This window comes from Nelumbo nucifera, chromosome 1 (genome assembly GCF_055504915.1).
Source record: "Nelumbo nucifera cultivar China Antique chromosome 1, China Antique-T2T, whole genome shotgun sequence".
Taxonomy (NCBI): Eukaryota; Viridiplantae; Streptophyta; class Magnoliopsida; order Proteales; family Nelumbonaceae; genus Nelumbo; species Nelumbo nucifera.
In genome coordinates, this window is record NC_142649.1 from 66,523,100 (window position 1) to 66,546,188 (window position 23,089).

The 23,089-nt window shown below is 41.9% G+C and overlaps 1 protein-coding gene across 1 annotated transcript; it reads right to left on the reverse strand.

Moving 5' to 3' along the window:
* Positions 1-16,767: 16,767 nt before the first annotated feature.
* LOC104594178 (uncharacterized) lies at positions 16,768-21,565 on the reverse strand. The gene is made up of 8 exons (XM_010254360.3): positions 21,266-21,565; positions 21,086-21,179; positions 20,060-20,179; positions 19,910-19,958; positions 19,557-19,656; positions 19,328-19,389; positions 19,113-19,171; positions 16,768-17,112 (listed from the first exon to the last, which is right to left on the reverse strand). Exons 1-8 carry the CDS (start codon positions 21,415-21,417, stop codon positions 17,008-17,010), a joined length of 741 nt encoding a protein of 246 aa, XP_010252662.1. The 5' UTR covers positions 21,418-21,565; the 3' UTR covers positions 16,768-17,007.
* Positions 21,566-23,089: the final 1,524 nt, after the last annotated feature.

Here is a 23,089-nt window from a genome sequence, read left to right on the forward strand (position 1 = left end):
CTATGTCATGTTGAAGGGAGTAAATCTCCTGAAGGTTGGAGGTGGACTCCTTGGCCTACGGTCCCAATGACAGTTTTTCCTCTTCCTATCACAGTTAGATTGATAATCATCCCGGTCCTTTTGCTTCAAGTTGTGTTGGCTTTCTTTGGCTTCCTAACACAATGTTTGGGCCTTGTTTGTTTTGTAGCTATAGTAGTTCGAACCAGGAGAAGAAAGAAGAAGAAGAAGAAGAAGAGAACAGTCAAACTTGATAAACAAAACCCTAAGTCGACCCTTAATATGGATTAGCCTCTAATTACTAGTATAAAGACTAAACTGCCCCACTTAAGTATAGGACAAGAAGTCTCTATTAAAACTGCCACATAAGCACATAACTTAACAGAAATAAAATGACTAATCTACCCTTATTCGGCTAGCTCTAATACTCCCCTTCAAGCTGGAGAATATATATCATATAATCCTAGCTTGTTACATATATAGTTCACTCTCCCTAAGCTTAAGCCTTTTGTAAACAAATCTGCCCATTGATTACCTGAGCCCACATGTTCTGTGCTTATCTCTCCAGTAAGGACCTTCTCCTTCACAAAGTGGCAATCAATCTCTATGTGCTTTGTTCTCTCATGTAAAATAGGGTTGGATGAGATGTGGAGTGCAACTTGATTGTCACAATACAATTTCATAGGTCTATCCATGGAGAACTCGATTTCTTGTAGGAGATTCCTCAACCATATTAATTCATATGTAGTGTGTGCCATGGCTCTATATTCGGCTTCAGCACTGCTCCTTGCCACAACCATCTGCTTCTTACTCTTCCATGTCACAAGATTTCCTCCAAGAAATGTGCAGTAACTTGTAGTAGATCTTCTATCAGACATAGAGCCTGCCCAATCTGCATCTGTATACCCAATTACTTCAAATTTCCCTCCTGGCTTGTACAATAACCCATGGCCTGGAGCTCCCTTCAGGTACCTTACAATTCTAAGAATTGCATCCCAGTGAGGTATCCGAGGGTTCTGCATAAATTGGCTCACTACACTGACTGTAAAGGAGATGTCTAGTCTCATGATAGTCAAATAGTTCAACTTCCCCACTAGCTGTCTATACCTTCCAGGATCATCAAAAATTTTCCCCCTGTATCACTACTCAACTTAGCATTTGGCTCCATGGGAGTTTCAACCGGTTTTGCACCTAACAGTTCTATTTCATCCAGCAGATCAAGAACATATTTTCTTTGGCACAGGTTTACACCTTGTCTTGATCTAGCAACTTCTATACCCAAGAAATACTTTAATGTCCCAAGGTCTTTTGTTTGAAAATGATTTTGCAGAAAGACCTTTAGTTTATTGATCCCCAATTTGTCACTACCAGTTATGACAATATCATCCACATAGACCACTAATAAAATCTTTCCGGCTTTTGAATCATAACTGAATACCAAGTAGTCAACCTGGCATTGTTTCATTCCAAAATTCTTCACCACTTCACTAAACTTCCCAAACCAAGCACGAGGCAATTGTTTCAACCCATAAATTGCCTTTTTCAGTTTGCACACCTTACCATCCTCCCCCTAAGCAACAAACCCAGGTGGTTGCTCCATATATACCTCCTCCATAAGGTCACCATGAAAGAAGGCATTTTTAATGTCAAGTTGAAACAAGGGCCAATCATACATAACTGACAGGGAAATTAAGACACGGACAGAGCCAATCTTAGCCACTAGAGAGAAGGTTTCCATATAGTCCACCCCATACAACTGTGGATAACCTTTAGCAACAAGTCTGGACTTCAGACGCTCCACACTACCATCTAGCAAATATTTAATAGTATACACCCATTTACAACCCACAACATGCTTACCAGGTGGAAGTGTAGTTAGTTCCCACGTGTGAGTATGCTGAAGGGCAGAGAGTTCCTCCTCCATTGCCTGCCGCCACCTAGGTGAGCTAAGAGCCTCTCGGGCATTCTTAGGTATAGAAATAGATGACAATAGTGAAACAAACTGGCGATGTGAAGCGGAAGGCGAGCGACTGAAACAAAATTGGAAATGGGATGGAGGGTACAACTACGTTTACCTTTTCGTAAAGCAATGGGAAGATCAAGTCCTGAAGGTTCAGGGATAGGAGCAACAACTGGATTCTTAGACAAGGTAGAAGTTAGAGGAGGAGTCGGTGTCTGTCGATGAGTATACACGTGTCAGATCGGTGGTCGTTCAGTAGGGATCTGCACTGGAGGAGGTGAAGGGTCAACCCCAACTGGAACACCCGGAACGGGATCAATGACTGGAAGAGGAAGAGGAAGCAAAGGTGGAGACACAGATACTTCAGGTGTTTGTAATCCTATTCCTTCAAAGGTGGGAAGTTTCTATTAGGAGGCTTTTCTAGAAAGAGTTAAGACAGGAGTTTGGGTTCAAAGAAGAAGAGTTTGTCTCCTCATTGGTGTGTCCTCCGCAAAGGTGTTGGTGGGTTTGGGTTTCACTTACTAATTTCTTGTCAATTTGCAAATTCTATTCGGGAATGGTTTACTTCTTTGTTTGGGTGTAGGTGGTGCTCTCTGTTGACAGTTGTTTGTGTACTCAGGTTTAGTACCACAAGGGTACTATTGTAATTTCTCTCTTGTTTATATTGTACGACTGGGCCAGTATAAATAATAACTCTTTCACTCGCCCCCTGTATTCTGGAGGGCTTTCAGTCCACTTGACTCTCCTCTCTTCTCTCTTCTCTTGCTCTTGCTCAACATGGTATCAGAGCAAGTCGTCCAAGCCTGTAGGGTGGTGTCAAGCAAACCTGTTGTTCAATGTCGTGTAGATGGTCTCTCCATCTCCCAGAGCTGCATCCCTCGAAATGCTAAGCTGTTGCATCCAGTTCGACCCAGAAGTTATAGTGACCTTTCATCTCCCAGAGATGTCTCCATCGAACTCCAAATCTGGTGTAATCAGTTCAACCCAGAAGTTACAGAGTCTTTTCATCTTCTAGCCTAGAAGTTGCACCTCTTGTCTGCTCGACTGTAGAGAGGCTATTGTTTGAGGTTTGTAGAGGGAGTTCTGGTTTACAGAGAGACTATCATCTGAAACTAAAAGAGGTATTGGTCATCTTTTGTTCAGTTGCCTATTGTTTTAGGTTCGTAGAGGGAGTTCTGTTTTACAGGGAGACTATCATTTGAAACTAAAAGAGGTACTGGTCATCTTCTGTTTGGCTGCCCTACTGATTGTCTGTTCAGTCGATTGATGGATTGTTGATTGACTGTATTTCTTAACAAAATAACTGTATTCAACTCTTTTTTTTTGGTATTATGGACTGTTGATGCCCTGAAGCTAATATTGTATTAATCTTATTGATTTACTGTTCGGCTACCCTGTTGATCTCCTCGACTGGTTGGCTATCAGGCCTACTGATTAGGTCATTCAGACCTAACCTAGTGATGTACTACAACTGCAGTGTTTTTTTGTTTTGATTCCAAAAAAAAATCGTAGGTCATACAGACCTGTTCTTGTATTGCAACAGCAGTGTTCAGACTTGTTCTCAGTGAAATCGTAGGTCATAAGGACCTGTTTCAGTATTGCAACAACAGTGTTCAGTTTTTTGTTTGTTCTCGGTGAAACTGTAGGTCAGAAGGACCTGTTCTTGTACTGCAATAGCAGTGTTCTATTTTTTGCTCTCAGTGCAACCGGAGGTCAGAAGGACCTATTTCTGCAAGAGCCTTGTACGGCTGTACTCATTTGGTTGCTGTTTCATTTTTATTCTAATATCATGGGCAGTGAAGATTCAGCCACATCTGGAGTTTCCTCAATGCTGAATGGAATGGGTGGGGGTGACCTATCATTTCGTATGGCTATTGTCCCTCTTGATGGTTTAAATTACCTGGAGTGGTCAAGAGGGATCAAATTATACATCACTGCAAAAGGGAAGATAAGGACAAATTGTGGTGCACTCATTGCCAGAAACCCTGACACACCAAAGATACCTGTTGGGATCTTCATGGGAAACCAAAATTGGCTCAAGATCTGACTAAGAACCAAGGTTCAGAGGTGAATAAGAAGTCCGTACAGCAAGGTACAATGAAACATCACATGGCCAACATGGCTACTCGGGAGAATCAGCCCTCCATTTCTATTGTGACTCAGACACATCTCACTAGACCTGACCCAAGGGAGGACATTATGAATTCCTTCCGTGACCATTTAGAGCTCTATGGTAGAGCAATTCGCCAGATGGATGCTCCTCCCTCAACCTCATTTGCATCTACGTCAGGTAACCCTGCCACTGCTTTCCATGTTGCTTCTCACACCCCTGGCTCTCCATGGATCATTGATTCTAGAGCGTCAAAACACATGACCGGTACGTCCTCTTACTTTCAAACCTATCACCCTTTTTCTGGAAGAGACAATGTGAGACTAGCCGATGGATCATACACTCCATAGCTGGTCAAGGAACTCTCTCTCTTCCTCTTGGTCTTACCTTTTCTGATGTCCTTCATGTTCCAAAATTTCCCATAAATTTGTTCTCTGTTAGTAGTGTTACTAATTCCTTGAATTGCTCAGTGACTTTTTTCCCTTCTCATTGTGTGATTTAGGATCTGGCCTCGGGGAGGACGATTGGTAGGGGTCGTATGGCTGATGGACTTTACATGCTGGAGAATAAGGCTGGTCTTCATGTTACAGAGTCTATGAGTCAGTCCTGTAAGAAAAAAGTCTATTTATGGCATTGTCGTCTTAGTCATTTGTCTTTTGAGTCTTTGAAAGTTGTATTCCCAGAACTGTTTAAGTCAATGTCTGTTTTTTATTTTTCTTGTCAAACGAGTCAATTAAGTAAACATTGTAGAACTCATTTTTTTTCAAAGAAATGGTAAATCTGAATCTCCTTTTCACATTGTTCATTCTGATGTATGGGGCCCTATTACCTTACCATCTGAGAGTGGCTACAAGTATTTCATTACCCTCATTAATGACTATTCTAGATATACTTGGGTTTACCCGATGCGAACCAGGGAAGAAGTACCAAAAATAATTCAAGATTTCCAGCGGATGGTCTTCACTCAATTTCAAACTGAAATCCAAAATTTTCAATCAGACGATGCAAAAGAATTTTTTCATAGCGACCTCACGGAGTTTTTTGCTTCACGTGGTTCCCTTCACCATAGCTCTTGTGCCCACATGCCACAACAAAATGGTGTGGCCGAACGGAAGAACCGACATCTCCTTGAAGTGGCTCGGGGTTTACTACTTCATATGAATGTTTTCAAACGTTTTTGGCTTGAAGTTGTTCTTTGTTCCACCTACCTTATAAACTGTATGTCCTCTCGTCAGTTAGAGAACAAAGCCCCACATCAACTTCTTTTTCCTAAGGCTCATCTTCTTTCTATTCCTCCACGTGTCTTTGGTTGCCGGTATTTTGTACAAAATCTGTCTCCCACCCGTGGGAAATTGGATTCTCGTGCTATCTCTTGCATAATTCTTGGTTACTCCTTCACTCAAAAGGGATACCGCTGTTTTGATCCTGTTTCTCGGAAATTCTATGTCTCCATGGATGTTTCTTTTTTTGAAGATGAGTCTTTCTTTCCTGTTTCTCCTCAGGGGGAGTGTAGGCATGAGGAGAAATTGGTTCAGCTTCCTTCTCTTCCTGATCATCCGCCTTTTCATGTTTTTTCTCACCGTCGCAAAGGCCAACCAAATTCAAGAGCTGTAGAGAATCCAGAAGTTGTACCTCCAGTGCCACCAGACTCCTCGGGGGAGGATCATACTCACTTAGGTATTTTGGCTCCGAATGATGTCCTTGAATCTATTGAAAATGATTCCTCTACTACTAATAATCTTGACCGTCCTATTGCTCACAGGAAGGGTGTTAGATTGTGCACCACTAAACATCCCATTTCCAATTTTGTCTCCTCTGAGAACATTTCATCCTCATTCCGTGCTTTCCTTACCTCTATTGGCAGTGTCCCTATCCCTAAGAATGTGGTAGAAGCTCTTTCAGTTCCTGAATGGACAAATGCCATGAAGGAAGAAATTAATGCCCTTCACAAAAAGGGCACATGGGAACTTGTTGATCTTCCTAAGGGAAAGGTTCCAGTTGGATGTAAATGGGTGTTCACAGTCAAGCATAAGGCTGATGGAACAGTGGAAAGGTATAAAACTCGCTTACTAGCAAAGGGATTTACTCAAGTGTATGGAGTTGATTATGCAGAAACTTTTGCCCCCGTTGCCAAGATGAACTCCATTAGAGTCCTTTTCTCTCTTGCGGCTAGTCTGGACTGGGTTTTACACCAGCTTGACATCAAGAATGCATTCTTGAATGGTGACCTTGAAGAGGAAGTGTACATGATTCAACCTCCTGGTTTTCTAGCTCAAGGCAATGAACAGAAAGTGTGCAAGTTGAAGAAGTCCTTATACGGGCTGAAACAATCACCAAGAGCTTGGTTCAGCAGATTCCATGTGGCAGTTCAACAGAAAGGATACAGGCAATGTCAATCAGATCACACACTGTTTGTGAAAAGAGGAGAAGGTAAAATTGTTGCTCTAATTGTATATGTGGATGACATAATTGTTACTGGTGACTAGGAGGATGAAATTCAGAGATTGAAGTTTTTTCTTGCCACTCGGTTTGAAGTGAAGGATCTAGGACCTGCCAAGTACTTCCTTGGAATTGAAGTCGCCCGATCAAAGAAGGATATCTTCATTTCTCAAAGGAAATATGTCCTAGATTTACTTCAAGACACTGGGAAGATGGGGGTGAAGCTAGTTGACTCTCCCATTGACCCCAACCATAAATTAGGTGACAGTTGTGGTGAACCTCTCAAGGATGTGAAACAGTTTCAGAGGCTTGTAGAGAGATTGTTATACCTTTCTATGACTTGCCCAGACATTGCATATGCTGTTGGTGTCCTCAGTTAGTTCATGCATGCTCCTAGGTCCTCCCATCTTGAAGCAGCAGAGAGAATCCTCCGATATCTAAAGAAGTATTCGGGTACTGGCTTGTTATTTCAAAAGCACGAACATTTAAAAGTTGGAGTTTATGCAGATGCAGATTGGGATGGATCCCAAAGTGACAGAAAGTCTACCAGTGGCTACTGCATCTTTATAGGAGGGAACCTTGTTACATGGAGGAGTAAAAAGCAAAATGTGGTGGCTAGATCCAGTGCTGAAGCTGAATATCGTGCTATGGCCCACGGGGTTGCTTAAGGCATGTGGATAAAGAATTTGTTGGGGGAGTTGGGTTTCCCAGTGGCCAAATCTATGACTCTATTCTGTGGTAACAAAGCAGCTATAAGCATTGCTGCCAATCTGGTGCTACATGATAGAACAAAGCACATCGAAGTTTACAAGCATTTTATCAGAGAGAAAGTTATCACAAGCGAAGTGTGTACCCCCTATGTCACTTCTGAGAATCAGCTTGCAGACATTTTTACAAAGGGTTTGTGTTGACAGTTGGGCATGATTGATATCTATGCTCTAACTTGAGGGGGAGTGTTGACAGTTGTTTGTGTACTCAGGTTTAGTACCACAAGGGTATTGTTGTAATTTCTCTCTTGTTTATATTGTACGACTGGGCCAGCATAAATAATAATTCTTTCACTCGCCCCCTGTATTCTGGAGGGCTTTCAGTCCACTCGACTCTCCTCTCTTCTCTTGCTCTTGCTCAACAGTACTCTTCTAGGGTTTTATTCCCTTACTGCAGATCGAAATACTCTTGATAGAGCTGATATACCCTTGTAGTATTATCCTGCCCAAAATAAAGCTTCTTGGCATGTTCCCATATGTCCTTAGTTGTATCTAAGAACATAAAGTTGGCACTTCAATTAACCATGTCATGATTTGGGCATCTTCCTATTCCCAGTCTTCAAACCCTAAAGAGTTAGCAAGTGGTTTATCTTCCTTCACATGCTTCACTTTCCTCTTTGCCTTGAGAAAAACTTCTACTGACTTGGCCCATGGTACATAGTTCTCACCATTAAGTTTAATTGAAGTCATCTACACACCCAGATAGTTAGAGGGAATCACCACACTAGGTTTCTGATCACTACGATCCTCTCCAGTTGCTGCCATGATGCTCTTCCAATGCTACTTCTAATCTGAATTCCTGGTCACCAACTAAGTACTGCTGTCAGGAGTTTGATGTTCCAGACACTACAGCAGTTCCCAAACACAGTTGATAGGTACACAAACTTTTGTTCTTGTTCACACCACTACTGATTTCACAAAATCATGAATCACACTGACATTAATTCAGCAACTCACTGACCGCATAAAAGCCCTCTTGAAGCTGCTCAATAGAGATTGAGCATCACAAGCACCACCACACAACCATAGCTGTCACACATGATACAGATCTGTCTGACCTTTTCAGAGGGCACTACAAGTCCAAAGAAAACATCAACTATTGCCATTGCAGTAACCTGTCATTCAATTCAAGTCACTTGTGACCAACAAAAGCTTCAAAACAACTACAGACCAACATAAAAGGGTCAAACATACCCTTACACCATTCGACCATTGTAAACACATCCTATTCTTGGACCTTTTTCCAAGAACCAAGGGTACAAACAACCTTGTCCTCTAGGTTCTGATCAGTCCCCGCAGATTTTGAAGGCTTTCAACCCAGAAATACCAACAACAAACAAAAAAAAGAGGTAACCAACCTTCGATGGAGAGCTTCGGTCGACCATCCACTTCTGAAGTTTTTTTTTCAAAAACAGTCATGTTCTATGCAGAGGAAGAAGGACTGAGGTGTTCTTAGACCTAGGTCGAATCTGTGTTCTCCATTTTTCAGCCCAGAAAGAAGAAAAAATGAGGTCACGAACAGAAAGGAGCAAGTCACGAATCTGTGAGGAGATTTAGAGAGCAACATCCTGCTCTGATACCATGTTTGTTTTGTAGCTATAGTAGTTCGAACCAAGAGAAGAGAAGAAGAAGAAGAAGAAGATGAAGAGAACAGTCGAACTTGATAGACTAAACCCTATCAGTCGACCCTTAATTTGGATTAACCTCTAATTAGTAGTATAAAGACTAAACTGCCCCCACTTAAGTATGGAACATGAAGTCTCTATTAAAACTGCCACATAAGCATATAACTTAACAGAAATAAAATGACTAATCTACCCTTATTCGGCTAGCTCTAACAGGCCTTTTTGAAGTTGATGTACTTGAATGCCTGGTCAAGGAGCTCGATCATGTCCTAAGGGGCCTTCTCTAGTAAAAAGTTGAAGCAAGAGGTTTGTAGGCCGTGCATCAACGTAGCCACAACCACAAATTGATCCAGGTTTTCGACTTGAATCGACCCGTCATCCCTCTATCTAAGTTGCATAAGATTAGCCGACGTATTCCAGTGTTGTCGCCTACTCATGAACTGTGCTGAAAATAAGTCTTTAAATTAGTCCTAGGTGTCGATGAACCGAGGAGGAAATGTAGAGAACCCCTATCGGGATGCTTCTTGTAGTGTGGAAGCAAAAGCCTTGCACATCAAGGTATTTGAGGCCCTGTGCAGGAGCATTGTGGCCTTGAACCCTTCGACAAGGTTCGTAGTATCATTGTACCTCTTGAACTATGGTGGCTTGAATCTTGGACGGGGAACTCGTCCATGATTTCTTGCGTGTAGACAAGCCTCTGTTGGGTCGAGCTGCTAAAGCGGGTGCGTGATGGTTGAAGTGACTCCTTCCAAGCTCGTTCAAGTGCTTGCAAATGTCTTGGATCTCGCTATTGAGGTCGACCATTTGGCTGGTTTTGGTAGTGTATGTTGATCTCTTTTGAACTCGAGTTGATTTACTAACATTGTTGTTGAGGTTGCACTTGGGGTCCTAGGTGCACCTTGATTGGAATGTGGATTCCGGAGTGTTAAGGTCCTCGGGGTCTTCTGGGTGCCCTTTGGGGTCCTCTACAAGAGGATCAGCCTGAGGGGGCACCCCCTAGTTGGGGAGATTTTTTGTGAGAGGCACTAGAGGTTAAGGGGTGTGTTGTCATGGCAATGAGATGTTCAACTTGTTGTCACATGGCATAGTACTCCTTGTGGGATATTGGTTGTGCTTGTTGGGTTCCACAAAGCAGTGAGGTGTGTTAAGAGTGAGATCCCCTGGATGGAGGGTATTGTGGTCGGTAATGTTTTTGGGAGTCATGGTTGTTGGTATACAAGGAGAAAAAAAAGAAATCAGAGCCTTCTTGTGTCGGTTCCCACAAATGGTGCCAATTTGATGTAGTCCACACTGAAGTGGACGGGCAATAGATAAATCCTGTTGAGGGGTGAGCTAAGCTAGGAGTGTTGCGAAGGGGTGAAGCTGAAGCTACGTTGAAGTGAATAGGACGAAGTGAGACACCAAGTGCGACTTGCAAAGAAGCAAAGTTAGAGACCCTAAGGAAGTTCCTCGGGGAGAGGCACTTCAATGCTCAAGTCAATGAGCACTGAAGAAAGTTGTCGACGTTGAGCTGATGAGGACAAGTTACCCAAGTTGTGCAGAAGAGCAAGAGAGCAAGAGGACTACAACACTAAGAGAGTGGAAGAAGAGAGAGATACCTTGAAAGGAGTGACCTTAAATACCTGGGGGAGCATTGTTGTGCTCCTCGCTTCTCGGGACACATGGCATGAGCCGAGGTGCTCGTTGTTTGAGGTTCTAGGGTGTCTCTGGTTCGTTCATCGTGGGAGCTTGTAGAGGCCCTACCGTTTGGCCATGAGTTCCTCATTGTTTGGGGGTTTCAGTTCACTCTACGACCGTTACTCTAGGTTAACTTTGGCTGTTGGGGCCCAACAGCATAGGTTGTTGAGACAATTTTTGGGCTGGGCACGTTCTGGGCAGTTCACCTATTCACGCCCATGCTTGGGTTTAGTAAAAATAAATTAAGATGTAATTACTAATTTACCCATTCTTTGGGTAATGTGGCATTCCCAGAAATTCTCTCAACAGCATAGGTTGTTGGCCCCCAACAGCTAAAGTTTTTCCCATTACTCTGCTCTTAATACTGATCCTGTATGATGACGTGGTCAAGCCAACGCTCAGACTACGCCATGTCATGTCTGAGGTAGCGATCCAACCAAGCCAAGGTATCATTAGTATATCTTTTGGATTTTTGCATGTATCCATATTATTTCAATCTCCACACAAATGATAAAATTTCACATGGAACACCACTATTTACGACTTTGAGGATTGCAAATGGTTCGGATTTAATCCTATTCTTTTTAAGTTGGATTCAGATATTTGTATAATCTGTTTTGATCAAATTCAGTTATTGTTGGGAAATGGGGTCATTGGAACTTGGAGGAGAAGTTTTGAGGCACGTCTGAAGACATTGTCTTTAGAACGTTATTTGCCCCCACTTAGTTTCACTGAATTTGTTGTTGGGTTATAGGCAAATCTGTTCCCAGGATACAGCAGAGCCTTGGGGGAGAATCTGCAACCAACAAAGTTGAAGAGTCTCCGAAGAAACCTTCTGTGAGACTGTAGTAGACCGGATGGAAAGAGAGAGAGAGAGAAAGTGAATTTCGAAATCATTGTGTTGTGTGTGAAAAACCTAATTCATACTCCTTAAATAGTTTCTGAAGAGTATGAAGAAAATGTAGGTGTTGGTTCAGAGAAAGGCACCTTGAACAGTCACAGTTTCAAACATTGTGACTGTTTAAAAGGTAGTTGATGTAACCGTTTCTGGTCATGTACCAATTTTTTGTGATGTATCAATTTTTTTTGGCTAAGTGCCTCACTGATGGTGAGCTACTTGGTGATGAGCTCCCTGGTGGTGAGCTACCTGGTGACGAGCTCCCTGGTGGTGAGCTACTTGGTGACATGCTCCCTGGCGGTGAGCTACCTGGTGACGAGCTCCCTGGTGGTGAGCTACCTGGTGACGAGCTCCCTGGCGGTGAGCTACTTGGTGACGAGCTCCTTGGTGGTGAGCTACTTGGTGACGAGCTCCTTGGCGGTGAGCTCCCTGGTGACGAGCTCCCTGGCGGTGAGCTCCCTGGTGATGAGCTCCTTGGCGGTGAGCTCCCTGGTGACGAGCTCCCTGGTGGTGAGCTACCTGGTGACGAGCTCCCTGGCGGTGAGCTACCTGGTGACGAGTCCCTTGGTGGTGAGCTACTTGGTGACGAGCTCCCTGGCGGTGAGCTACCTGCTGACGAGCCCCTTGGTGGTGAGCTACTTGGTGACGAGCTCCTTGGCGGTGAGCTACCTGCTGACGAGTTCCCTGGCGGTGAGCTACCTGGTGACGAGCTCCCTGGTGGTGAGCTCCCTAGTGACGAGCTCCCTAGTGGTGAGCTACTTGGTGACGAGCTCCCTGGTGGTGAGCTACTTGGTAATGAGCTCCCTGGTGGTGAGCTACCTGGGTGGACTCGTCATTTGACCTGCTCCTAGGCGGCCTGTAACTCAAGGGATGGTGGAGCTCCCTGGTGTAGCGCAACCCAGCTGCCCTCTTCATGAGGTGATCTCCTCTCCTTTGTAGGCGGCGGGAGCTGAGGGACCTGCGAGAACTCCATCTTTTCCTCCTCTTTGTAGGCGGCGGGAGCTGAGGAACCTGCGAGAACTGAATCAGTGGACCCGGGGGTATTTTCCCGGCGGGGACTCTCCGATGCCTAAGTTAGCATTCTGATTGTAGGGAGTTTGGAGAGAAATGGGAGAGCTAGAGAGCAGGGATTACCTCCATTTTTTCAATCTCTCCCCTTTGTCTTTGGGGGTCGGAGTCATTATATAGTGGTGTCCTATCAAATCAGGCGCAACAGCCTCTGTCAAGTTAGGTGTAACCGCCTCTGTCTCTTTGCTGTAGCCGTTACTGCCAGAGCTGAGGTGGCGGGTGTAGGCGGCTGCTGCAAAGTACGGCTCTGCCAGTCAAGGGACAGCTCTCAGGACAGGCAGGCACGGCGTCGCCTAGCGAGAGACGTGGGCGCAGGTCTCCGGATCTGTCAGGTACGGTTGTCAGGCAGGAGATCTTCCTGCGATACACCGAGCTGCCCCTAATTGCCGAGCTACCTATGCCAAGCTACCTGTAAGTGCCGAGCTGCCCCTAAGTGGCGAGCTCTTCGTAAGACGCTAGGTTGCCTGCGGAGTGGCCAGCTGCCTATAACGAGCTACTTGTAAGCGCCGAGCTGCCCCTAAGTGGCGAGCTCTTCGTAAGACGCCAGGCTGCCTGCGGAGTGGCCAGCTACCTATGCCGAACTACTTGTAAGCGCTGAGCTGCCCCTAAGTGGTGAGCTCTTCGTAAGACGCCAGACTGCCTGCGGAGTGGCCAGCTGCCTATGCCGAGCTGCCCCTAGCTATACCGAGCTCCTCGAACTATGCCGAGCTGCTTATGGCGAGCTCTACCGAGCTGCCTGTGGCGAGCCATGCCAAGCTGTCTATAGGTGGCAAGCTCTGCTGAGCTTCCCGAGCTACCCAGTTGTCAAGAGGCTGCACTTGGTTTGCATGAGGTGCCAGGTGTCACAATTTCACTGGAGGGCCAAATCCACCCTCATCAGTAGTTAACATCAGCATTACACCAAAAGGTCAAAGCCACCCTTCGTGAACCACGCGGGTGTGAGCAAAGTGCGCCTCATTGCGCCGCACACATGCACACGCGCGTTGTGCGGTGGCAAGCCTCCGTACTCTCCTCCACTATTTGTAAGGAGTGTAAATCAATTCCTATTAAAAAACTCAAAACAAAACTGGTAATTTTCCAATGTAGGACAAGTTTAAAACTGGTTTTAGTAAGAGAAAAGTTGTTTTCTAAAACAAGTGTACAGTTGTAATTTCTCATGTAATTGCCAATCAAACCCATTGGATTTAATCTCTAATGAGATTAAAATCCAACAGTTATTACTTAATTTTGTAAAATTGCGTTGGGTTTAGAATGTAGATAATTTTTTATTTAATTTTATGAATTTATGCTACTTTTATGTAGAGACCAATTGATATACTAATTGAATTAGATATACGAATATTCAAACGAATTGAATTTGAATAATTGAATCTATGTTTTACAAATATGTAAAATATTGAATTTGGATCTCTAGAATTCTTTAACGGATTTGGATATATCCCTATTTGAATATGATGTGATTCATTTGCAAAGTACGGTTACCAATATTATCTTCAACCTCTAATTTTAATATTTTATTTTATTTTTTTAACATAAAAAATTATATGTATTTTTTAATAAATAGTCCTATGGACATGACATGAATTGAATGGTTTTGCATAGATGAAGCAATTTGGTTATGCCATCTGGGCTTTTGTTAGCAATCTCTATCCAATTCTAGAGGGCAGCCCAATGCACAAGGCTTCTGCCAATGTGGGGTCTGGAAAGGGACAGATGTAAGCAGATTTACCACTGTACATGTAGAAAGGTTATTTCCAAGATTTGAACCCTGATCACCCAAGTTGTAATGAAACAAGTCAACCATTGAACCAAGGCTCACCCTCTTTATCCAATCTTAGAGAATAATGTGAATTCCTGTTCCTCATTCCAGTGCCAGTAAATTAAGAAAGGACGCTTTTATATTGTGGCTCATTGGAAAAGTAGAAAAGGGCCATTTTGAAACCAGAGGCAAATCCATATCTTGTAGTAGAAAAAAAAAAAGCTAACAGAGTATTCTGTGAGTATATGGAGGCTTTGTAGACTGGAATTTGAATCCGTTTGGAAACCTCACCAGAAGAAAATGGAGGTGGTGAAATGGGAGCGTGATCCAATACATATTTCAGGATCAACTTTGATATGACAATGGAATTTGGAGTGGGCCGGATCTCCTGCCCACACAAATTCTGCCCATGTCTACCCACACAACATTGCAGCCACACATGGAGATTATCTCATCCTCCTACATAGTATTATGCAGGGGGAGATGTTCCCAATTCATGGGGGTAGTGTGTTGTAGGTAGACGTGGACAGAATTCTCATGAACAGGAGATCCGGAGTCCAAACATTTGGGTTGTGTTTTGTAACATTGTTTTGTTTTTTTATTTACAAAAAACCATTTTGGATTGATCAATACAAATTGGTGAGTAATGTGTCTTATCATGTCACAGTTAAGAGTTACTTCAGCCAAAATGATTTAGACTTCACCCCTAGATCAAGAAAGGTGAATTTGGAGTTTCAGTTATAAACGTCGATGATCAGACCCAAACATGTGTTTTTAAGGTATATTCATTCAAATATAAGCAGAATCAAATTAACAGTTGTATATTAATCAACCCAAAATGTTACAAGTATAGAAACAACAATTCACCGAAACGCGTTGTTCTAATTGAAATCGTCTAGGCAAAATTATGTTCCGGAAAGTTATTAAAGGACGTTAGCATTAACTAGGCTATGGTTGAGGAGTTGAGGCAATAACGACAACAAAAAGGAGGACGTAGCAGAGACTTCAACTTTGCCATGGCTTCAAGGATATCATTGAGTCAAACCAAGAAAGCATTGCCAACAACCAACATCCAGAGCGTACATGGCACAACTCTGCAACAACCAACTTTCTTTGTGCAAAGAACCGATTGAAATGCCGGTTTACACCTTACATTATCATTATATTGGAGGACGTTTGGTGAGGGCTACATGAGAACAGTTTTTGGTGGGCTCTGTTGAGCATCATATGTGCATTACAGAAGGCAGGCCCTCTCATCAGTCAACTTTCTAGACTTGAGAAGTTGAGATCGCTCCATGTTAATCCAATGTATGCTCTCTGCAGTAAAAGCCCAAATCTGGACGAATATAAATTCCGTTCCCTAGGATGGGATCCCGAAGAAGTAAATGAAACAAAAATCCCAGCTTCAATCTGAAAATCTGGGTCTTAAATGTTCATCATAAAGGAAGAAGTAAACAATGAATTTTACTCGAGAGGGCTGGAGGCCTGGACTTGGAGTAGGAGGCATGTTTTGTGCACATACCTGGAAAAAGGGGGATTAGAAATGGTCCATCGATTGAAACTTTGTAATCTATGATTAGGGGACAAGTCATAAATGAGGAAAAGTCTGCATGATAAAACGGTTTGTGCCCCAGGGACTGGTAGTTTAAAGGTAGTAGTCATCATGGTGCAAGTCTTAGTTGTGCCTTGGAATGGTATGACTGAGAGTGGTACCATGCCAATATTTCACTTTGAGGTTTGCACTCTTCATGAGAACTTCATGGCTTCATGCCATATATATTCTCTCACATTGGGACGTTTGATTGACTTGTGCATTATTGTGCTGGATCAGCGTAAATCATCGATAGTGTTCTCCTTGATGGCCTGGTTGGAAAGCAAGTTTGTCAATTGGCTTAAGAGCATACTCTCCTTGCCTCCAAATAAATCAGTGTTATGTTGGCTGAATACCTCGTTACATCACCCGCTTGGTGAAGTTTGCTGGGTACTTCTCGTGCTTTAGTGAAGAGATTACAGATTACCTGTTTCTACATGCTCTTTCTGATAATCAAATACAAGCTCAAATATAATAGATCGACATTGCATTAGTAATCACTATTAATCCAACTAAGGTGTTATGTTTGTGCGACTCACTTCATGAATTCGCTCTGCAATAATTTGAGAAAAACCCAAAGACAAAATTTCACACCCCCACAATAGTTTGGACCCGATCAATATTCAGCTTATAGGTCCAAACCAAATACGAAGAGTTGTGTATTTCGGGGGGGTTTTCTCTTGTACACTTGGTCTGTCTTTTGAGAAAAGAGAGACATTGGGTGTATTTTTGAGGTTTAGGGTTTTCTGAGTGAGATTGTGAGTGCACAACTCTGTATTTCTTCTCCATTAGTTACTATATAGTGAATTTCTGCTCCTTCGCCTGTGGACGTAGGCTATAAGCCGAACCATGTAAATCTGTGTTCTCTGTGCTTGCTTCTCTTTAACTCTGTTTTACTTTCATTTTTGGTGCAATTCGAATTTGCTTTTTTGGGGTTTTTCACAACATAAGGTTTGAGTGGGATTGATCAGATAACATTACAAAAATAGTTCCAAAAATGTAAAAAGATTCATCAATTACCGTGGAATTTAACCACAAAAAATGCACAAAGAAAGTAGATTAAACCAGTGAACCACCAGTATCTGCGGAGGAAAATTTGTGGCTCTAGTACAAAACTCATCTTACAAGTCTTCTCAAGACTGCTTCAGCACGCTGCTCAAATTTTGGCAGGGCCCACTCATGTTGAACTATGTCAAGACTGTCTTTCTCTGCACTCAAGCTCTGTAAAATGCAAAATAAAAAAATAATAATAAAGTTACAAGATCATCAGTGTTAAACAAAAATGTAGAGATTTACATAGGAGACGTTGACACTTCCATTAGGTTTCATAAGGCCGTACTTATTAGCCCCTAACAGTGCTATAGACATGAAGGCAATCACACATGCCATCATGTTTGGTTTATGGGAGGAGAGAAACAATTGGGTGTGAAGGAAAAATTGCTTCCTAAGCAATTAGGGCCAGATTCTCTTATTGGTCAACTTAGGGTTTGTGCAACAGAAGAATTTAGGGTATCTATCTCAATCTCTTCAAAGAAATTTAGTGGAGATCAATAAATCCAAATGCCCCAGCTAAGAACTTTTCTTCCTTCAAGAGTAACAGGCCAGTCTTTACTTTGACAGCAGTTTTCTTGGAAACCCAGGTGCTTCTGTGGTTGGGGTCCAATTGGGGATACTGATGCAATCAATTCTAAGAGAGTTGTTTTGCTTACCCGCCCATGGATTCACCACATAAATGGTGAATGGTAGGGGTGCAAGTTGGGTTGGGAATTTGTTAAATTTTCAATTGGCCCAAAAACTAACCCAAAAGCCCGATGTAATTGAAATTCTTTAAATCAGGCAGCCCAATTTGCAGCTCTAGTAAACAGTGTCTTAATTAATGCCATAAGATGGACTAATAGGGCTGGCTTCTAGCCCATGGAGATTGGTGAACTACCTCGATGAAACCAGAGACATTTGAATTACTTCCCTTTATCTGTGCATCAGATTCCTAGATATATCAATTCTGAAGCTGATAGTGTAACTAGGAGTGTGGGAAGGACCTTCCTGTATAGAAACAGCTCAAATCCATTGTACAATACATATTCTCATTTACATTTCCTGTCCCATAATGAAATGGTTATTTTCTATTAATGTCCTTGATAGAGGTGGTTATATGGTTTTGTCAAAAGCTGTAGGGGAAATCAAAGTTCATTTAACTTGCAAAATTAGAGGCCAACAAAGATTAGACTTTAGGGGTTTTTATGATTCAGTCCACCCCTAGGAAATCCTAGCTCCACCTAGGAGTGGACTGAATCCTGCCCGTGGATTGATGCCAAATACACGGGCAGGATGTAGTTTATAGGGGGGGGGGGCTACTAGTAAACTAGGAGGGGGCTGCAAAAAAGATTTCTGAGGGGGAGTGCAGTCCAAAAATCCCTAGACTTTAATGGCAATCTTGTCTAAATCCATACAGAACCATTTGCACCTAATGTTTTAATGGAGAGTTCTTCAAGTGATAGAGAAGGTATTATGAGTTGTCAAGATTTATAGAGAGAATCAAATAGTGAAAATAAAGATCAATTATTCTTCTCATAATGTCTGACACATGTTCATATATTTATTAAATGGTAAAAGTACATAGGAGCAACTTATCAATCACATGATGTTTGACATGTTATGCTAGACTTTATGTTAGGATGCATTGGTGAATTGAATTCTCTACAGCCCGAAAAGTTAACACCTAAGGACTCTTATATAATAGGCTAAAAAAAATCTTAAGCTAAGCAAATGGACAAAAGGCTGACAACAATTTGTGGTCCCTAACAGTATGCCAAACCAAGAAGATCGCACTGATCACTTCAATTAGAGTATTTCACTTCTTAAGGAGAAACCAGTGTTGTGCTATCATTCAAGCTACTTACAATATGGGTAGCATTTTGCTATAGATATTTGGCACTAACAATTTTAGACATCTCATTTAATCAAAGTGGCTTTAAATAGAACAGCTTGGTGAAACAGGATTCATGTAGCCAACCCCATATAGTTGGGATAAGGCATGGATGATAATGATTAGTAGACCTGTTCATGGGCCAGGCTTCGGGAACAGCTTTATACTGTTTCGGGCTCAGGCTTCAGGCCAGGCCCATTCAAATTTTGCCAAAAGCCAAGCCTAAGCCCGGCCCATGAACAGGTCTGATGATTAGGTTAACCAGCAGAAAGACAGAAAGATAGACATTACATACCCTTGTAGGATCAAATCCAAACCCACTCATTTGCATCATTCGCTGTGTGTCATCTGTAGCTGCATTAGCAAATACATATCAGTTTCTGTAACATTTAAATATAATCATCATAGAGTTGGAAAAAAAAAAAAACATCATACAAAATCTATGATTTATCTCTTTAGAAGTAAGAGGGAAAAAATGCCCATTAGCCATATTACACAACAAGCACTGACCATTTTCTTCTCCTAGAATGAGGCTAAATAGACCCCTTAGTCCAAATAGATTGAGAAAATACCTGAAGGAAATAGAATGGCAAACCCATCAGAAATTATTAATCATATAGGACTTCCACATCCTGAAGTCAAACTGAAAGGTAACAATTTGTATAGGACAAACGCCAAGGAATCTATTGTAGGAGGAACTAAAAATAAGGATCTCCTTGTTAAGGAAATATAATAGTACCATGAACGGCTGCTCACATAGCTAACATCAACTGTGCTCAAGTCAATTCCATTTTGTAACATTGATCTAAACCTTTGAGTCAGTGGAAAGGGTATCTTTGCTGAAAAAGGAAAAGATAAAATAAGATCAGATACTTATAATCACATCCACAATATCACATGTAAGTTAAAAATAGTAAATTGACCATGTAGGTCTTGAAAATGGTCAAGGGTACGAGATAAAGAACAAAAGTTACAGAAGCAATGAAAACAAAACTGAGTATCAATAGAACAGCTGCACAGATATCTAATTTAAGATAACTACTATTGCATTCAGAAACATTGATATTTCAAATGTGAAAAGAAGTGACACACCTGCGACAAAACCAGAGAAGAAAAAATTGACCCACGCAAAAGTAAGAGTCTGAACAACAAATAACAAATTGGAAAAAGTAGTAAATTGTCCAATCTGAGCAATTGTGCAAACAAGCAGGGTATAGAGAAGGATCAAACAAATCACAATACCTGGGGTATTATCATAGAGAGGTTTTTCTTCATCATATCCATGGCCATGTTGGGATCAGAGAACATTTGTGCTTGTGCATTTTGAGCCTGGCCCTTAGGGACATGCAGCAACCCATTCTCCTGCAATGCTACAGCAAATAATTTCAAATTCTATGATGGATGCAGCATAAGGATCACCAGAACTTGAAGCATATAAACCTGTGTCAGTAAATGAGTTCCCTTGTGGAACACTCAAGAATTCTGAAACCCAGTGGAATTCAGAGAAAAGAAGTAACAGATTTCCATTAATGAGAGAAGAAGAGAGCTTCCCTCGAAAAAGATTACATCACTAAAGCATGGGACAATGCCCAATTGCCCACCATAACATACTGAAGCTACAATGAACAGATCTCAGATAGTAAAATTGTCATACCAAACAATGAACAGTTTTCAGATGACATTTGATTTAGAAGAGGATATAGTTCGGTGTTGAATGCAACCACAGAACAGGGTATGCCAGTCTATGTACAGTTGTACCAATCGAACAGGGTTTGTGTAGTGAGGGACATATGGTTCAGCTATGAATTAGCTTGGTTGAGTTTAGTATAAGATCCAAACGCATAAATTATTCACGTGAAGTGGTGGCTTCACAGGTATATCTCTAAATGAAAAAGAAATTTGAAAAGACACAAAGAATGGCAACCAAGAATGTAACAAGAAGGCCCTGGCGAAAGGAAAAAATAAAAGAAAGAAAGAGGTCCTTTCCATGCTTAGAATGAAAACATACACAAACTAAATAAGCTTAAGCAGGAAAAAGAAATTCTATAAGCAAGAAACGAACTTACTTATTAGTATAATAAACAGAATAGATAACTCGTCAAAATCACTTGGTTAATAGATATTTATCTTCCTACTCAAAAAAAAAAAAAAAAGATATTTATCTAGAATGAGGAAGCGACGCATGAATAAAAAACATAAATTTCCGCGAAAAAACAAAACTGAGTTGTATAAAGTAATAAACACGAATATGAGCCGAAGGAAAGGAACCTCATTACTGAAATACGTCCTTCTAGCACGAAACGACTTCAGGGGAATAAAATTTGCAGCCGCCCGTAAATTCCTGGCCCTAATAACAACCTGTCTGAAATTATTCAAAACAAGCTAAGATCAAAATCAAAACTTTAGGAATAAAGAGAACGAAAGCAGCGGTTTGAATTATTATTCTACCCTTCTTTGACGACCTTGGCGTCGGGCAATTGATAAGATCGCATTAACTTGGAGACGAAGTACCGAAGAATTCCAATAAGAACCATGACGACAGAGAGAGGGATCAGAACCCAGTCTCTAATTGCCGTGTCTAGGACTAGATCTTCCGCCATTGGAGTAGCTCGAGCTCTAACTCGTACTGGAAATCAAAAACGAATCGCCCAGATCTTCGCCCTGTTTCTTATTTTGATGTTGTCTTCTGAAATCGTGTTTCCTCCAACTCCAACGCTGAGGTGGAGTGCAGACTGCTCTCTATTGACAGGCCATCCCTAGGGTTTGATGTATTTTTATATCTACCCCTGCCTTTTCCGAAAATTTGCTGACTAGTATTCTGTATTTGGGATAGTGTCACTTTCATCCTCAAACTTTAAAACGCGATAATTCATGGGAGTTACATCACATAAGAGTAACTTTTGGGTCCTAGTAATATATTTAATAAAATTTTAAAAATAAATTAACTTTTTAAAAATAATATCAAAAAGGGGCAAAGTTACTATTCATCTTCTTCTCAGAGCCACTCGCCCCCGCCTTTGACACGCCTCCGGCACGTCTCCGACTGTTGTCGTCTCTGACAGCCGCCTCTAACTGTCGTTTCCGACAAGTAGGTCTCAGATTGTCGCATGTAGTTGCAGAAACATCTCCTCAAATCTTTCACAAACTTCATACCCCTTTGCCTCTATTTAAAAAAAAAAAAAAAATCTCACTACTCAAATGGGAGTGAATGAGAGAAAGAAAATTTTACTCATGACTCTCCCTGAACCATAGATGGTGACCATGTCCAAATCCACTGGTTTCCCCAAATCTAGAAAGCAAGGCTTATGTGGTTTGGGAAAACCATCTGGGAATGACTATGTCGTTGTCGAACCGGTTCTCCTTGACGATGATGTCGCTATCCCCAGACGACCATTCTGTTTCTAGCTTATACTGTGGCAAAGGGGATGCCAGAGAAAGAAAATTTTACTCATAACGGGTTCAAGTTACACATAACGGGTTAAAATAGGTAAATAAGTGAAGTGTTAATAAATATTTTCCAAATTTTCTCTGGATTTGCAGGAAAATGAACAAGTATTTAGAGCACCAAAGAAACCGCCAAAGCACAACAGGTCAAGCAAAGAACTGGCAACTCCCAAAAGGCAGCTTTTCCTGTTCTATTTCTTAGTCGGGAAAAAAAAGGGGTTATATCAGATAAGGGCAGCTTATCTGTCGACACCTTCAGCTCAGATCCCCCATAATGACTAACACTTATCTGTCGACGACCGACGACGACGATGGCCAAGACAAGGACCGCTTTTTTTGCGACACTCATGGATTCCAAACCCCACCACTTGCTGGTGTCCAACTATCAGCGACGCTTTCTCAATCGTCAGAGGTGACTGTCGAAGACAACAGTCGAAGACGTGCCGAAGGCGGCGACGGGTGTCTATGATGAATAGTCTATAAGAAGAAGATGATGAATAGTAACTTTGCCCCCTTTTATATTATTTTTAAAAAGTTAATTTATTTTTGAAATTTTATTAAATATATTACTTTTATTGATATTAGGGCCCAAAAGTTGCCCTTATCTAATATCTCAATCAGTGGAAGGCCCTTTCGAACACCGTTCAAACGGCCTTGCATTGGGAACATCTCCGCACTTCTGTCCTTTATTTAATGGGAGATATTCCCAATGCAAGGGCTATAATGGGTGCTTGAACGGACTTTGCACCAACTGAAATCGGTTTTATAAGTAAAACCGTTCGTGCAATTGGAGGATGTGCCTCGCGTCCTCTAGTTCATGTAAATGGT

What these genes read in the sequence shown, in the direction of transcription:
- LOC104594178 (XM_010254360.3), bottom strand. Translation starts at nt 21,417, where the DNA reads ATGGCGGAAGATCTAGTCCTAGACACGGCAATTAGAGACTGGGTTCTG. An exon ending in GGACGTATTTCAGTAATGAG is followed by an intron (nt 20,180 to 21,085) that starts GTTCCTTTCCTT and finishes GTAGCATTGCAG; the next exon opens with GAGAATGGGTTGCTGCATGT. An exon ending in CTTCTCTGGTTTTGTCGCAG is followed by an intron (nt 19,657 to 19,909) that starts GTGTGTCACTTC and finishes TTCCTTTTTCAG; the next exon opens with CAAAGATACCCTTTCCACTG.